The sequence below is a fragment of the Salvelinus sp. IW2-2015 genome, linkage group LG18 (assembly GCF_002910315.2).
Source record: "Salvelinus sp. IW2-2015 linkage group LG18, ASM291031v2, whole genome shotgun sequence".
Lineage (NCBI taxonomy): Eukaryota > Metazoa > Chordata > Actinopteri > Salmoniformes > Salmonidae > Salvelinus > Salvelinus sp. IW2-2015.
This window is the reverse complement of record NC_036858.1, coordinates 55,283,462-55,302,449: the sequence shown is the minus strand read 5'-3', so window position 1 is coordinate 55,302,449 and position 18,988 is coordinate 55,283,462. Positions and strand designations below refer to the sequence as shown.

General features: G+C 41.2%; 1 protein-coding gene across 2 annotated transcripts in view; it reads right to left on the bottom strand.

Moving 5' to 3' along the window:
- arl3b (ADP ribosylation factor like GTPase 3b) overlaps positions 1 to 18,935 on the bottom strand; it is a 25,852-nt gene extending 6,917 nt beyond the window's left edge. The window contains exons 1-2 of one of the 2 annotated variants that reach the window (XM_024008035.2): positions 18,855 to 18,935; positions 5,685 to 5,828 (exon numbers count right to left, since the gene is read on the bottom strand). In XM_024008035.2, coding sequence (XP_023863803.1) covers positions 5,685 to 5,828; positions 18,855 to 18,857 — 147 coding nt within the window. In that variant the 5' untranslated portion in view covers positions 18,858 to 18,935. Of the gene's footprint in view, positions 1 to 5,684; positions 5,829 to 6,312; positions 6,336 to 18,854 lie in introns of those variants that run through there. The other variant, XM_024008036.3, reaches the window with a different exon arrangement.
- Between the last annotated feature and the right edge of the window lie 53 nt (positions 18,936 to 18,988).

Sequence of the window (18,988 nt, the reverse complement as noted above, 5' to 3'; positions counted from 1 at the left end):
ATTCTTAATAGGTATTCAGCTTGTCCAGATGGGATAAGGCAGTACGATGGTGATTGCATGGTCTGTGGATCTATTTGGGCAGTATGCAAATTGAAGTGGGTAGCATGTAAGGTAGAGGTAATATGATCTATGATTAGTCTCTCAAAGCACTTCATGATGACGGAAGCGAGTGCTACGGGGCGATAGTCATTTAGTTCAGTTACCTCCAGCCAGCTGATCTGCGCATGCTCTGAGGCGCGCTAGGGATGCCGTCTGGGCCGACAGCCTTGCGAGGGTTAACACTTTAAATGTCTTAATCATGTCGGCCACAGAGAATGAGAGCCCACAGTCCTTAGAAGCGGCCCGCGTCGGTGGCACTGTGATATCCTCAAAGCGGTGAGAAGTGTTTAGCTTGTCCGGGAGCACGACGTCTGGTCCGCGACGTGGCTGGTTTTCCCTTTGTTATCCGTGATTGTCTGTAGACCCTGCCACATCTCAGTGGGGAGAACAAGTTTTATGCAAGATGCCACACATGCAATTTTGCAGGTTTTCCTACTTACAAAGCATGTAGAGGTCTGTAATTTTTATCATAGGTACACTTCAACTGTGAGAGACGGAATCTAAAACAAAAATCCAGAAAATCACATTGTATGATTTTAAAATAATTAATTTGCATTTTTATTGCATGACATAAGTATTTGATCACCTACCAACCAGTAGAATTCGGCTCTCACAGACCTGTTAGTTTTTCTTTTAGAAGCCCTCCTGTTCTCCACTCATTACTGTATTAACTGCACCTGTTTGAACTCGTTACCTGTATAAAAGACACCTGTCCACACACTCAATCAAACGATTCCAACCTCTCCACAATGGCCAAAGACCAGAGAGCTGTGTAAGGACATCAGGGATAAAATTGTAGACCTGCACAAGGCTGGGATGGGCTACAGGACAATAGGCAAGCAGCTTGGTGAGAAGGAAACAACTGTTGGCGCAATTATTAGAAAATGGAAGAAGTTCAAGATGACGGTCAATCACCCTCGGTCTGGGCTCCATGCAAGATTTCACCTCGTGGGGCATCAATGATCATGAGGAAGGTGAGGGATCAGCCCAGAACTACACGGCAGGACCTGGTCAATGACCTGAAGAGAGCTGGGACCAACGTCTCAAAGAAAACCATTAGTAACACACTACGCCGTCATGGATTAAAATCCTGCAGCGCACGCAAGGTCCCCTGCTTAAGCCAGTGCATGTCCAGGCCTGTCTGAAGTTTGCCAATGACCATCTGGATGATCCAGAGGAGGATGGGAGAAGGTCATGTGGTCTGATGAGACAAAAATAGAGCTTTTTTGGTCTAACTCCACTCGCCGTGTTGGATGGAAGAAGAAGAAGTATGAGTAAACCCAAGAACACCAATCCCAACCGTGAAGCATGGAGGTGGAAACATCATTCTTTGGGATGCTTTTCTGCAAAGGGGACAGGACGACTGCACCGTATTGAGGGGAGGATGGATGGGCCATGTATCGCGAGATCTTGGCCAACAACCTCCTTCCCTCAGTAAGAGCAAGAATGCTGTTCATTGACTATAGCTCAGCCTTCAACACCATAGTACCCTCCAAGCTCATCATTAAGCTCGGGGCCCTGGGTCTGAACCCCGCCCTGTGCAACTGGGTACTGGACTTCCTGACGGTCTGCCCCTAGGTGGTGAAGGTAGGAAACAACACCTCCGCTTCGCTGATCCTCAACACAGGGGCCCCACAAGGGTGCGCGCTCAGCCCCCTCCTGTACACAACAGTTGTCGTCTACAAACTTGGCGSCGGAAGAAATGGCAGCAGTTTTACGGGTGTCTAACCAAATGTGTTTTTTCCCYCGTTATTTGTAACTTATTTTGTACATAATAATTCTGCCACCGTAACTTACGGCAAAAATGAGCTTCTGGATATCAGGACAGCGATCACTCACCTCGGATTAGACAAATATTTTTTCTTCAYCAAGCAGGAAGCACAGGATATACTGCGAACACCCGACAAGGCCAACATCCCCGTTATTGGCAAGAGAAAGAGACGCAGGTACAGAGGACACAMAGCGGGGTGCCTCGTAATGATCCGGAGAAGGCGAGTGAGAAAGCTGCCGTTACCGTCAATATTACTCGCCAACGTACAATCATTGGACAATAAATTATACGAGGTACGATCAKGAATATCCTACCAACGAGGCATCAAAAACTAACATCTTATGTTTCACGGAATCGTGGCTGAATGAATGATGACATGGATATTCAGCTAGAAGGATATACGCTGCACCGGCTAGATAGAACAGCACACTCTGGTAAGACGAGGGGGGGCGGTCTGTACATATTTGTAAACAACAGCTGGTGCACGAAATCTAAGGAGATACACTATAGACCACACTATTTTCCAAGAGAGTTTTCATCTATACTTTTTGTGGCTGTTTATTTACCACCACAGACGGACACTGGCACTAAGACCGCAGTCAGTCAGCTGTATAAGGAAATAAGCAAACAGGAAACCGCTCACCCAGAGGTGGGGCTCCTAGCGGCCGGGGACTTTAATGCAGGGAAACTTAAATCAATTTTACCTCATTTCTATCAACATGTTAAATGCGCAAACAGATTTTATCCTCCTGATTCCTGCTTACAAGCAAAAATTWAAGCTGGAAGCACCAGTGACTCGGTCTATAAAAAAGTGGTCAMATGAAGGAGATGCTAAACTACAGAACTGTTTTGCTATCCCAGACTGGATTATGTTCCGGGATTCTTCCGATTGCATTGATGAGTACACCACATCAGTCACTGGATTCATCAATAAGTGCATCGAGGACGTCGTCCCCACAGTGACTGTACGTACATACCCCAACCAGAAGCCATGATTACAGGCAACATTCGCACTGAGCTAAATGGTAGAGCTGCCGCTTTCAAGGTGCGGGACACTAACCCGGAAGATTATAAGAAATCCTGCTTTGCCCTCCAACGAACCATCAAACAGGCAAAGCGCCAATACAGGGCTAAGATTGAATCATACTTCACCGGCTCAGACGCACGTCTTATGTGGCAGGGCTTGCAAATTATTACAGACTACAAAAGGGAAGCACAGCCGTGAGATGCACAGTCACACGTGCCTACCAGACGAGCTAAATCACTTCTATGCTCGCTTCGAGGCAAGCAACACTGAGGCATGCATGAGAGCATCAGCTGTTCTGGACGACTTTGTGATCACGCTCTCCGTAGCTGATGTGAGTAAGACCTTTAAATAGGTCAACATTCAGACGGATTACCAGGAAGTGTGCTCCGGGCATGTGCTGACCAACTGGCAGGTGTCTTCACTGACATTTTCAACATGTCCCTGATTGAGTCTGTAATACCAACATGTMTCAACTGACCACCATAGTCCCTGTGCCCAAGAACACTAAAGGCAACCTGCCTAAATGACTACAGACCCGTAGCACTCACGTCCGTAGCCATGAAGTGCTTTGAAAGGCTGGTAATGGCTCACATTAACACCATTATCCCAGAAACCCTAGACCCACTCCAACTTGCATACCGCCCAAACAGATCCACAGATGATGCAATCTCTATTGCACTCCACACTACCCTTTCCCACCTGGACAAAAGGTACCCCTACGTCAGAATTCTATTCATTGATTACAGCGCAGCGTTCAACAKCATAGTACCKTCAAAGCTCTAAACRAAGCTAAGGATCCTGGGACTAAACGGCTCCCTCTGCAACTGGATCCTGGACTTCCTGACGAGCCGCCCCCAGGTGGTGAAGGTAGGTAGCAAKACATCTGCCACYCTGATCCTCAACACTGGAGCCCCTCAGGGGTGCGTGCTCAGTCCCCTCCTGTACTCCCTCTTCACCCACAACTGCGTGGCCAGGCACGACTCCAACAACATCATTAAGTTTGCCGATGACACAACAGTGGTAAGCCTGATCACCAACAATGACGAGACAGCCTATAGGGAGGAGGTCAGAGACCTGGCCGGGTGGTGACAGAATAACAACCTATCCCTCAACGTAACCAAAACTAAGGAGATGATTGTGGACTACAGGAAAAGGAGAACCGAGCACACCCCCATTGTCATCGACGGGGCTGTACAGGAGCAGGTTGAGAGCTTGCTGCTACTCTCTGTTTACCATATATACACACCTTAACTATACAGTCATGTACATACTACCTCAATTAGCCCGACTAACTGGTGCCTGTATATAGCCTCACTACTGTTATTATTCACTGTCTTTTTACTGTTGTTTTTTATTTCCTTAAATTATCTATTGTTCACCTAATACCTATTTTTTTTTTTTACTTAAATGGCACTGTTGGTTACGGTCTGTAAGTAAGCATTTCACTGTTGTATTCGGTGCACGTGACAAAAAAAAGCTTTTATTTGATTTGTAGGCCTGATTACCAACAATGATGAGACAGCKTACAGGAAGGAGGTGAGGGCCCTGGCGGAGTGGTGCCAGGAAAATAACTTCTCCCTCAACGTCAACAAAATGAAGGAGCTGATCGTGGACTTCAGGAAATAGCAGYTGGAGCACCCCCGTATCCACATRGACCCGACCGCAGTGGAGAAGGTGAAAAGCTTCCTTGGAGTACACATCACCGACGATCTGAAATGGTCCAACCACACAGACAGTGTGGTGAAGAAGGCGCAACAGCATCTCTTCAACCTCAGGAGGCCGAAGAAATTTAGCTTTGGCCCTAAGACCCTCACGAACTTTTACAGATGCACAATTGATAGCATCCTGTCGGGCTGCATAACCGCCTGGTACGGCAACTGCACTGCCTGCAACCYCAGGGCTCTTCAGAGGGTGGTGCGGTACGCACAACGCATCACCGGGGGCACACTGCCTGCCCTCCAGGACACATACAGCACTCGATYTCACAGGAAGGCCAAAAAGATCATCAAGGACATCAACCACCTTAGCCACTGCCTGCTCACCCCGCTACCATCCAGAAGGCGAGGGCAGTACAGYTGCATCAAAGCTGGGACCGAGAGACTGAAAAACTGCTTCRATCTCAAGGCCATTAGTCTGTTAAATAGCCATCTCTAACTGGCTACCACCCGGTTACGTAATTCTGCACCTTAGAGGCTGCTGCCCTATATACATAGACATGGAATCACTGGTCACTTTATTAATGTTTACATACTGCTTTACTCATTTCATGTGTATATACTGTATTCTATTCTACTGTATTTTAGTCAATGGCACTCTGAGATTCGTCCTAATATTTATATATTTCTTTATTCCATTATTTTACTTTAGATGTGTGTGTATTGTTGTGAATTGTTAGATATTACTGCACTGTAGCTAGGAACACAAGCAGTTCGCTACACCCTCAATAACATCTGCTAAATATGTGTATGTGACCAATAAATTTGACTTGATAAATACCAATTCGACTGGGGGCACAGAATATTCTCATCGTAGTCCATTGTGGATAGATAGTACAGTTTACAGTATTAAATAGCATAGGCTACAGTAACGAGTGATAGCAACAGTAAAAAGTTTTTAAAAAAGTTTAAAAAAAAGTTAAAAAAACATCCACTGTTTGCTCAATATGTTGGAGTGCTGACAGGCAACATCTTAATTGGCTTCAACAAGTATTGACCTTTATGCATTGCACTTCTACCGCAAATTTAAAAAAAATACTAGGCTCCCCTAAAGGTGTGTGTTCCTCATTACCTGTGTGGGAGTGATGTGACTGATGTCCTCAGAGGCCAGTTGTTTCAGTAGCGTGGTCTTTCCTCCGTTGTCCAAACCCAACAACAAGATCCGAACCTCCTGATCAGGTGTGCTCTTTAGCTTTCGAAGGATTGACAGCAAACCCTGCAATATATCAAAACACAATCCATTATGGGTTATCCTGAGTCGTGACATGACCAACGGAGGAGCAACAGGAGCATAACGTTACCTGCTTTTTGCCAGAAGATTCCGATCCTACCGTTATGATCGTTTACAAGGGTTCGGAACGCAATCATGGTTACATTAAAGGAAAATCCACCCAAAACCAGTAATAACTTTAATTTACAGTGTTAAATAACAATGTTTGAAAACACTATTTTTTTGAGAACAAATGTTTCATTTTGGCGTTATAATAAGGTTGGTAGCAACATGGAAAATCGTGGTGAAAATCTGTTGCAGCTCAAATAAGACTACAAATTCCACAACGTAATGTTCACTCTATGGGTGGCTAGCTAGCAATGTAGCTACACACAATAAACCAAAAACAATATTAGCATGTAAAATAACTAGTTAGCTGTAAAATAGCCTAAACAAACTGCACTATCAATTTAGGAGTCTACAATCTCACCATATTCAACCTGCAGAAGATGTGCCGCTAACATTCGCAACGGCAGATATACTTTTGAGGAAATGGGAAAAGTTTCCCACGCTAAATCAATGGGCCGTGCGGTGCATTCTGGGCGATTCTGGGACAAGGGCGGCTCTCCTTTAGTGAATGGGAAAAAATATTTTAATAATTGGCTACAAAGAGATCTTTCTATCTTTCTTGGGAGAGTACTTCTGTCCAAGGCAAAGGGACTGTCTCGTTTTGTGTACCCCTCATTATCGTTATGTGAAAATCCAGCTACTTGTAAAGAGATCAATAAGACCTTTCTTGACTTCATCTGGAAAAATAAGTCTCACAAACTAAAAAAATCTGTCCTTTCTAACAAAGAGCTGAATGCGGTCTAGAAGTGTTGGATTTTGTTGACATAAATAACACTTTCAAGATAAACTGGTTGAAAAAAATGTTTAATCAATACTGATTCAATATGGTATTTCATTCCAAATAATGTGTTTAATAAATTGGGAGGTCTTCAATTTTTACTGAAATGTAATTATATTCCTGAAAGATTACCTGCTAAATTGGCTAGGTTTCACCAACAACCTTAATGGCCTGGAAAATATGTTCCGCACAATTTTTCCCCACATAAAGCTCTTTTGTGGAATAATTCAGACTAACTGTAAGGAATAAGTCATTGTTCTACCCCAGCTGGCATGAGAGGAATATTGACTTTGTTTTTGATATTTTTCCCCGACCAAACAACCGGTTAATATTCTCACATATGAACAATTTATAACATTGAAAGAGTTTCCAATACCTTTCAGAMAGTTTATTTTTGTGATCAAAGCCATTCCCGGTGGTCTAACTACACGTATGAAAACGAATCTTAATTTTGGGAATGATCACAAACTTTATCCAGAACTCAGATTGGAAGGCGTGGGCTTACTTGAGAGATCTTGTTGTAATAAATATATAAAAGACAAATTCTTCATTCACAAAACCAATTTACACCGAGGAAAGTTTTTCTGGAACATGCTTATTCCTGACATTATCTGGAAAAATGCATGGTTAAGGCCTTACAAATACTGTATATCAAACAAAGTTAAGGAAGTGAATACAATTGCACTAAAAAAAATGTTTTATTATTATTTTATTTATATTTTTTGTATGTTTGAGTATTTTCTTGTTAATACCTGTGTTTTGTTTTGTTAGACATGTTTGATGTAGCAATGTAAATTGATTTTTGTATTTWYAAAAAAAATAAAGAGTGAATGGGAGTCTTGGGGGGCTAGCTTAAAAACCCAACATGGAAAACAATTTTGTCAACAAGAAGCACAACATTACAAATATTTTAGGAGATGTGAGATAATTAACCTGCTATCTGTAATATTTTATAGCTTTGGAATCGTAACATTACGTACTTTCAAAGAAAATAGGCACGTTTCTTGAGAAGGGATTACGTGACGAAAAGTTTAGCAACCGCTTGACGCAGCATGTCAACATCAACGCGATTGGTCGACAGTCTGCTGGGTGGGGCGTTATGTTCCTTAATTAATTAGATTCCTATATCTTTTCTATAATAACTCTAGCAACGGCACCATGCTATGCACCCTAAACTAAACAGGCAGACAAATAAGAAAAATGTTTTAGACGCTCCGTTAAATAAATAAAAAGATCGAGTTAGGAATATCGCAAAAAGATTATCAATGGCTCATTCGAAAGAGGACATCGGCCAATATTGAAATCATTTTCGCGATCTAAAAGTCTTATTAACTTCCAGTATTCCTATTAACTTCAAATGTAGTGAGAGCGACTATCACAGTGCCACGTCAAACCGACCGTATTTCTGCCTGCTTGAATGCCAATAACTCAGATACACAAACTTGAAATGACCCGGGGAATCGATAGAACATCACTCGGAGACGCACAAAAACAATWTAACATTCAAAATGGGTGAATCTTTCCTTTAAGACACCATGGAGGTGGCGCAAYATATACAGTACCAGTCAAAAGTTTGTCATTCATTCCAGGATTTTTCTTTATTTTTTACATTGTAGAATAATAGTGAAGACATCAACACGATGAAATAACACATATGGAATCATGTAGTAACTAAAACTTGTTTTAAACAAATCTTAATATASTTTATATTTGAGATTCTTCAAAGTAGCCACCCTTTGCACACTCTTGGCATTCTCTCAACCAGCTTCATGAGGTAGTCACCTGGAATGCATTTCAATGAACAGGTGTGCCTTGTTAAAAGTTCATTTGTGGAATTTCTTTCCTTCTTAATGTGTTTGTGACAAGTTAGGGGGGGTTTCAGCCACAGATAGGGCTATTTGGTAAAACGTCCAAGTTCATATTATGGCAAGAACTGCTCAAATAAGCAAAGAGAAACGAAAGGCCATCATTACTTTAAGGCGTGAAGGTCAGTCAATCAGGAAATGTCAAGAACTTTGAAACTTTCTTCAAGTGCAGTTGCAAAACCATCAAGCGCTATGATGAAACTGGCTCTCATGAGGACCACCACAGTAAAGGAAGATCCAGAGTTGCTTCTGCTGCAGAGGAGAAGTTCAGTAGACTTAAGCCTCAGAAATTGCAGCCAAATAAATGCTTTCACAGAGTCAAGTAACAGGCCACATCTCAACATCAACTTGTTCAGAGGAGACTGCGCGTGAATCAGGGCTTCATGGTTGAATTGCTGAAAGAAACCAACACTAAAGGACACCAAATGAAGAAGAGGACTGTGCTTGGGCCAAGAAACACGAGCAATGGACATGGTTAGACCGGTGGGAAAGTGCGTGTCGTTGTCTGGATTGAGTCAAATTTGGAGAATTTGTTTGGTTCCAACCGCTGTGTTGTGAGAAGCAGAGTAGGTGAACAGATGATCGCCGCATGTGTCGTCCCCACGGTAAAACACGGAGGAGGAGGTGTGATGGTGCTTTGGTGACACTGTTGGTGATTTATTTTGAATTCAAGGCACACTTAACCAGGGAGGCTGTTTTCATGTTATCCAGAGCGTTGGTGACTGTAACTGTGCTGCTGGTGTAACAGTATAACTTTAAACCGTCCCCTCGCSCCGACACGGGCGCGAACCAGGGACCCTCTGCACACATCAACAACTGACACCCACGAAGCGTCGTTACCCATCGCTCCACAAAAGCCGCGGCCCTTGCAGAGCAAGGGGCAACACTACTTCTAGGTTTCAGAGCAAGTGACGTAACTGATTGAAACGCTAGTAGCTCGTACCCGCTAACTAGCTAGCCATTTCACATCCGTTACACTGGCAACAATTTAGTTACGTTTTTTTGCCTATGTTTACTGACACCGGCCATATTCAACCGGTGTTGAGTGTTCGTAAATTCATCAGTTATTCTGCGCTCTGGCACACAGACGAGAGTGCTCTGAAATCGAGTAGATGGCCTGACTGAATTTACGAACGCATCTAAAATGGTTACTTGCATAGTGGAGTATTTTGTTAAGACATGTAGCTAGCTAGCTAGCTCTGCAGGTAGCTAACCAACCAGGTTCAATGTTAGCTAGRTAACATTAGGCTATATCTAGCTAAGCAAATGGCTGTGAGATACAAATAATAAGYTCATACACGTAACGTTAGCTTGCTAGGTAAACAATGAACCAATCACAACTCATGATGTTAGTACCCTGCATGAATCTGCAGGTAGCTTAGCTAACCAACCAGGTTCAATGTTAGATAGCTAACATTAGGCTATAGCTAGCCAAGCAAATAGCTCTGAGATACGAATAATATGGTCATACACGTAACGTTAGCTAGCGAGCCAGCCAGCTAATGTTTGCTAGCTAGCTAGATAGACAATTAACCATAATCACAACTCATGACGTTACTATCCTGCATGAATCTACAGGTAGCTAACCAACCAGGTTCAATGTTAGCTAGTTAACATTAGGCTATAGCTAGCCAATGGCTCTTTCTGTCAAAATTAGAAATGTGTCATATCTGAAAATGTAGCTAGCTAGACTATCATTCCTGGTTGGATGCGTCACCGCTCTGATGCCATGGTTGCCCTTAGTTTGAATATGTAATCCTGAGACACGTGTTGTTTTCTCAATCTCCTTAGCTATCATACTCGAAATCCACTGATTTCAAAACTCAGTCCTCCAGAAAGTGGAGAGCAACACTTTTGCAGTTTGAATACACGATACATGAAAAAAAATCCTRGGTAGAAAGGATTACCTAGACATACTCAAATAGACAGAAGTGTGCTATATGGCAGACCAATCCCAAATCATCTCTCGGCATGTCCATCCCACTCGGGGCGGCAGGTAGCCTAGTGGTTAGAGCGTTGGGCAGGTAACCGAAAGGTCGCTAGATCGAATCCCCGAGCTGACAAGGTAAAAATGTGTCCTTCTGCCCATGAACAAGGCAGTTAATCCACTGTTCCTAGGCCGTCATTGTAAATAAGAACTTGTTCTTAACTTCTTATGGCTGCAGGGGCAGTATTGAGTAGCTTGGATGAAAGATACCCAGAGGTGCCCAGAGTAAACTGCCTGCTRCTCAGTCCCAGTTAATAATATATGCATATTATTATTAGTATTGGATAGAAAACACTCTGAAGTTTCTAAAACTGTTTGAATGATGTCTGTGAGTATAACAGAACTCATATGGCAGGCAAAAACCTGAGAAGAAATCCAAACAGGAAGTGGGAAATCTGAGGTTGGTCGATTTTCAACTCATCGCCTATCGAATACACAGTGGGATATGGGTCAGTTTGCACTTCTTACGGCTTCCACTAGATGGGTCAATAGTCTGTAGAACCTTGTCTGATGCTTCTACTGTGAAGTGGGGCCGAAGGAGACGGGAATGAGTCGGTCTATCATGACCTGACCATGCGCGTTCACATGAGAGGGAGCTCTGTTCCATCACACTTCTGAAGACAATGGAATTCTCCGGTTGGAACTTTATATGATTTATGTAAAAACATCCTAAAGATTGATTCAATACATCGTTTGACATGTTTCTACTGACTGTTACGGAACTTTTTGACATTTCGTCTGCTTTTAGTGAACGCGCTTCCTGACTTTGGATTGTTTTACAACGCTAACAAAAATAGCTATTTTGGACATAAATGATGGACATTACCGAACAAAACGAAAATTTTTGTGGAAGTGGGAGTCCTGGGAGTGCATTCCGACGAAGATCAGCAAAGGTAAGATGAAGATTTATAATGCTATTTTATAACTTTTGTTGACTCCACAATTTGGCGGGTAACTGTATGGCTTCCTTTTGTGACTGAACGCTGTTCTCAGATTATGAATATGTGCTTTTACCGTAAAGCTTCTTGAAATCTGACACAGCGGTTGCATTAGAACAAGTGTACTTTAATCTATGTAAAAACATGTATCTTTCATCAAAGTTTATGATGGTGGATTTCTGTTATTGATGTGGCTCTCTGCAATTTCTCCGGATATTTTGAAGCATTTCTGAACATGGCACCAATGTAAACTGAGGTTTTTGGATATAATATGAACTTTATCTAACAAAACATATATGTATTGTGTAACATGAAGTCCTATGAGTGTCATCTGATGAAGATCATCAAAGATAGTGATTCATTTTATCTCTATATCTGCTTTTTGTGACTCCTGTCTTTGGCTGGAAAAATGGCTGTGTTTTTTCTGTGATTTTGCGGTGACCTAACATAATCGTTTGTGGTGCTTTCGCTGTAAAGCCTATTTGAAATCGGACACTGTGGTGGGATTAACAAGAAGTGTATCTTTAAAATGGTGTGAAATACTTGTATGCTTGAGGAATTTTAATTATGAGATTTCTGTTGTTTGAATTTGGCGCCCTGCACTGTCACTGGCTGTTGTCATATCGATCCCGTTAACGGGATTGCAGCCATAAGATTAACTGACTTTCCTAGTTAAATAAAGGTTTTTATTTTATTATTATATATATATTTTTTTAAATCTCAGCCAATTATGGCTAGCGGAAAGGTTGCCGACTTTTTCTGTGCCTAAACCAACTAGGCTCGTAATTTAACAATTTTATTCGTATTTACAGATGGCATGCAAGGTTGTTATTAAGGCACATGAAAGTTCACATGTTCGAGAAGGCATTTCTGCCAAAAAACGTATTTTGATAAAAAAATATATATGTTCAAACGGCTCTTCTGTGAAGTAGTGACAAGCGGCATACGCCTAGTTTCCTCAAACGGGTTTTTGGGTTACTACATGATTCCATATGTGTTATTTCATAGTTTTGATGTCGTCACTATTATTCTATAATGTAGAAAATAGTAAAAATAAAGAAAAACCTTTGAATGGGTAGGTGTGTCCAAACTTTTGACTGGTACTGTATGTGTTGGAAAACATACCTCAATGGGATATGCCACTGTACGGCAAATGTTACCTTTATCCACACCGATACATTGAGAAGATTGAAATACTGCTAGTTTTCGGAAAACTGCGCTTTTCGTGCTCATGCWAGCTACTTGCATCCCTCCACAACAGGCTGAACAGATGCCTGCGACTCGAGAGGATGCGCAGAGGATAGGGCTGGGAGGTATACCGTATTTTACTACATACCGGTATTGATGCACGGACCGGTTTGGGTTTTTTGCTTGACCACGAGACACTTTCGTTCAGTCTGCATGGTCAATGCAGCACATACAACAATGCTGTTTCCAATTTGATCTTAATATAAATCCACAAGCGTTCTATAATTKAAATATTAGTTTGTGTTTCTTACATCTACAAACAGCTAGTTTGTATTTTCTTAGCAAGTTAAGCTAAATCGTGTTAGCCACTAATGCTAATCACTAGTTAGCTGGCTAGCTAATAAAAGTACTGAGTCTGAGCAAACGTAGCTAGCTAATACAGCTRMATACCAGTGCTGGTGGAGGCCTAAATCAGCATGTTGTTTGTGCAACAGTATCTTCTAAATCAAAGAGGAATAGGCGAAGCATGAATATGTTGGCTATATGAATAAAGATTTAATGTAGCCAAAGATTAGTGATGGGTCGTTCGCGAACTTGTAGGTGAATATTGGGAGCCGGCTCGCATATCAGAAGAGCCGAATCTATTTATATATARATAAAAATAAAAACAAGATATGAATAATCAAAATATTTAAATGAATAYAATTAACTCATTCAAAGAACAAAAAATTWAAAATAATATAGGCCTAAATGCTCAAGCGCACACACATTCGTTRTGACTGTCTACTCAGACTAACAGCCCCACCTGTTGCTCCTGTCAATCAGACACGCAGTGTCAACCAATGAACCAAAGATGCGTGAGGGAGGGCCGAGCCAACTCACTCACAGTCACACACTTAGCAGCCGAGGAGAGAGAGGAAYGACAGCTGTGAAAACAACAGCTGGAAAATGAGTCGGAAGCACAGTAGCATTTGGATGCATTTTAATAATGTAGACAATGTTAGAGCACAGTGTAGAATTTGCCAAAACAAAATCTCATATAAAGCCGGTTCTACGCACAACCTACACCGGCATATGCGAACTGTGCACCCAACTGTGAAGCTAGCTGTAGTGGCGCTTCGAGAAACTAGCGGGCCTGCTAGTGATAGTGGTGGAGCCAGCACCTCCACACGTGACGATGTATCCACTCAGTCAAGTAGGCCTACTCCGCGACCCACAGCTACGCAGTKTTCTATCYACCAGTTTATGACAAAGTCTATGTCTGTAGCAAAACAAGGCCAAATTGATATTGCATTGGCTAAAATGATTGTCACAGCTTTCCAGCCATTTTCGATCGTGGAGGACAGAGTTTTAGAAATTATAGCAATAGTCTAAATCCAATGTACACAATTCCAAGCAGGAAAACCCTTTCAAAATCACTTATTCCACAACTGTACGAGAGCACACAGGCTTCAGTGTGGGAAAGAGTCCAAAAAAGCTACTGCAGTTTGCCTTACCACTGACTGCTGGACATCAAGGGTAACCACTTCTTACATGTCGGTTACATGTCACTTCATTGAAGATTTTTTGATGTCTAGCTGTCTTCTGGACTGCTTTGAGTTCAGCTACAGATACACCTCAGAGAACTTGGCAGAGGAACTGTTGAGAGTGCCAGAGAATGGCAAGTAGATGGAAAAGTGGTCTGTTGTGTTAAGCGACAATGCAACTAACATAACCAAAGCCATGAAAATGTTCAAATGGACCCATCATCCATGTCTTGCCCACACAATCAACCTGATTGTAAGAGATGCTCTGAAGGTGATGAAGCCCACTGTGGACAAAGTGAAAGCAGCTGTAGAATACTTCCACAGGAGCACAGTAGGTGCTGAAAAACTAAAGTCTACATGCCAGATGGGGATGCCTGAGCTGAGGCCTAAACAAGACTGCATGTGGAATTCAACATTTTATATGTTGAAGCGGTTTCTTGAGTCAAAGGATGCCATCATCTCTACCCTGGCCATTGTCAATGCACCTGTTGATGCTCTGACCCAAGAGGAATGGGAGGTGGTGGAGGAGGTGTTCAGAGTCCTGGAACCCTTTGAGCAGGTCACTGTGGAGATCAGTGGAGAGAGGTACAATAAGTAGTTATTACTACATCATTATTTAATCCAGTATTATATATGTATATGAGCAGTAGATGAGAATGTAATATCAGTAGATAAAACATGAACCTGAACTAATAAGTTACTGTTCTCTCTTTTCAGCTATGTGACAGCCTCAAAAATGATACTCCTGTGTAAGGGTCTGCAGCAAATCACAGCCAGCCGCCAGAGAGAAGCAAATGTAACCACAGGACATGTGACAGAGTTTATGGACACCCTATGTTCATCAATGGACAGAAAGTTCCACAGAATGGAATATAATCACGTGCTATCAGAAACCGCTGCACTTGACCCCAGGTTTAAGAAGTTAGTGATGCCAGAGCGATTGATGAGGCTCTTCAAAAATAACCTCAGCAGCAGGGAGGGACAGCCCCAGCAGTCAGCTGGCTCAGGCACCAGGGCAACAGGAAGAAGAGGGATCAGATGGAGCAGAAGCACCAGCAGTAGTGCCACAAACATCTGCTGTTTGGATGCTGTTTGACGAGAGACCGACTGGGGATGCAGTACAAAGCAATCCCTCAGCAGATGCCATAATGGAGGTCCGATCCTATTTGGAGGAGCCCCTCCTCCAAAGATCTGCAGACACTCTGAGCTGGTGGAAGAACAAGACCTCTGTCTACCCACGGCTTACTAAAGTCATGACAGGGAGACTCAGCATAGTGGCCACATTCGTTCCCTCAGAGGTTCTTCTCGAAAACGGGACAAATAATTACTGAGAAAAGAAACCGCATCAGCCCCTCGAACGTGAGGCAGCTTGCATTTCTGAATGCAAATCTCTCATAAAAGCAAATTATGGTGCTGCTGGTTATAACGGGCGGCAGGTAGCCTAGTGGTTAGAGCGTTGGACTTGTAACCAAAAGGTTGCAAGATCAAATCCCTGAGCTGACAAGGTAAAAATCTGTCGTTCTGCCCCTGAACAAGGCAGTTAACCCAGGCCGCCATTGAAAATAAGAATTTGTTCTTAACTGACTTGCCTAGTTAAATAAAGGTAGAATAAAAAAAATATGGAAATAAAGGAGAGAAAAGAGGGACCAGTTTTGCACATTGTTATTTATTTTTCTTTGATATGGAACAATATTCTATTATTATGTTGTTCAGATTGRATTAGTTTTGAATTGTTACATTTATATGCACTTTGTTTATATAGATTAAAAAAGTTATACTTTAGAGGTCGACCGATTAATGGGCATGGCTGATTAATTAGGGCCGATTTTCAAGTTTTCATAACAATCGGTAATCTGCATTTTTGGACGCCGATTACATTGCACTCCACGAGGAGACTGCATGACAGGCTGACCACCTGTTACGCGAGTGCAGCAAGGAGCCAAGGTAAGTTGCTAGCTAGCATTAAACTTATATTATAAAAAACAATCAATCTTAACATAATCACTAGTTAACTACACATGGTTGATGARATTACTAGTTTAACTAGCATGTCCTGCGTTGCAAATAATCAATGCGGTGCCTGTTAATTTATCATCGAATCACCGCCTACTTCGCCAAACGGGTGAAGCTCATTCGCAAAAAAAAGCACTGTCGTTGCACCCATCATCAATGCCTTTCTTAAAATCAATACACAAGTATATATTTTTTTAAACCTGCATATTTAGTTAAAAGAAATTCATGTTAGCAGGCAATATTAAATAGGGAAATTGTGCCACTTCTCTTGCATTCTGTGCAAGCAGAGTCAGGGTATATGCAGCAGTTTGGGCCYCCTGGCTCGTTGAGAACTGTTTGAAGACCATTTCTTCCTAACAAAGACCGTAATTAATTTGCCAGAATTTTACATAATTATGACATAACATTGAAGGTTGRGCAATGTAACAGCAATATTTAGACTTATGGATGCCACCCATTTGATAAAATACGTAACGGTTCCGTATTTCACTGAAAGAATAAACATTTTGTTTTCAAAATGATAGTTTCCGGATTTGACCATATTCATGACCTAAGGCTTGTATTCCTGTGTGTTTATTATTTTATAATTAAGTCTATGATTTGATATTTGATAGAGCAGTCTGAGCGGTGGTAGGCAGCAGCAGGCTCGTAAGCATTCATTCAAACAGCACTTTCCTGTGTTTGCCAGCAGCTCTTCGCAATGCTTGAAGCACAGTGGTGTTTATGACTTCAAGCCTATCAACTCCCGAGATTAGGCTGGCAATACTATAGTGCCTATAAGAACATCCAATAGTCAAAGGTATATGAAATGCAAATGGTATAGAGAGAAATAGTCCTATAATTCCTATAATAACTACAACCTAAAACTTAACTGGGAATATTGAAGACTCATGTTAAAAGGAACAACAAGCTTTCATATGTTCTCATGTTCTGAGCAAGGAACTTAAACTTTAGCTTTTTTACATGGCACATATTGCACTTTTACTTTCTACTCCAACACTGTTTTTGCATTATTTAAACCAAATTGAACATGTTTCATTATTTATTTGAGACCAAATTGATTTTTATTGATGTACTATATTAAGTTAAAATAAGAGTGTTCATTCAGTATTATTGTAATTGTTACAAATATATAWAWATAAAATCGGCCAATTAATTGATATCAGCTTTTTTTTGGTCCTTCAATAGTCGGTATCGGCGTTAAAATCATAATCGGTCAACCTCTACTTTAAATGCACATGTGTAATAGAATCCRTTTTTAGATTTATTTCAATTTMTGGGATGCTGCCGTTTTGCAAATTGTTATTTATTTTTCTTTGATATGGTGCAATATTCTATTATGCTGTCCCGATTGTATTCATTTTGAATGGTTAGATTTAGATGTACTTTGTTTATATACATTAAAAAGTTATACTTTAAATGCAAATGTTTAATAGCATTCTTTTTCATAACAAACCAATGCATTTTTAAATACATTGTGGTTAAGGTATAGTATGATTTCATTTAATAATTTAATTATACAATTGTTTRAACACCAATCAGTCAAATTATCGCAAACTGTTTGACTTGAAAAAATACAAAACATATTTTATTTAAAGAGCCGTTTGTGAGCCAAAAGAGCCGGTTCTTTTTGGTGAGCTGAGCCGAACGAGCCGGCTCACTGAAAAGAGCCGGAATGCCCATCACTACCAAAGATTATAGGGTCGCCTAGGAAACACGTTACATCCCTTTGGTTCCTACCCTGTTACAATTACTCGTCCATGGCATTTTCATTCGTTGTCATGTAAAACAACACTGTATTCAAAGTGCTCACTATTATTTATATTCTAAATATAGAATTACAATAAACARTGTATTTCCACGATTCCAAAAGTTCACCCAAGTGTTTATCTAAATCGCAATTYCAACGTTTGGTTAAAAATAAAGTCTAGTATTTTTCCCCATATCGTGGCAGTGTGGAAATGATCWCAAATGAGTGCAGGAAATGCAAGAATTTATGGAAATGCAGGAAATTATTTTAGGTTGAAGTTGAATTGAACAGTATAAAACAATCTGAATGGAGAAAGACCCATTGAAATAATTTTGAATATATGTGTTGCCACCCTAGGGTCACGCACTACTCATACAGCAAATGTAGAACTTGTATTAATCAAAAACATAAAATACCGTCAAATTTGAAAAATACCATGATATGATATTTTGGCCATGTRGCCCAGCCCTAAGAGGATACATAAAATAGAGAACTATTCTCGAAATAATGACGCTCTCTTCAGGATGACACGGTGGTTTCAAAGAGTGAAAGTGTTCTGAAGCGACTGAACTAGCTAACTAATTATGTAGCTAGCAACAGTTTGAATTGAGTTTACCTCGCTAGTTAGCTATACTACTAGGCTGCACATCTCATAATAATGCTAGCTAAACCAATAGAGCAACAAGACAGCTGGCGCAGCAGTCACCTTTTCCAACATCTTAATTTTTCACCAATTTATGAAGGGTACAGTGGCAGTAATTTGAAGAGGAAAAAATGCAATAGTAGTGTTTATTATGCATTTATTCGGTTCAATCTACATTATCATAGCAACGTATCACAGTAAATTTATTAACTCACCATATTGTTGCTTTAGCTAGCGGTCTATCTTCCCAAGACGCTGCCTAGGTTACTAGGGCGTGATGACGTTTTACACAAACTCATACGTAAAGCAAATGAACTTATCGTTACAATTAGCCACTTTCGCTAATATC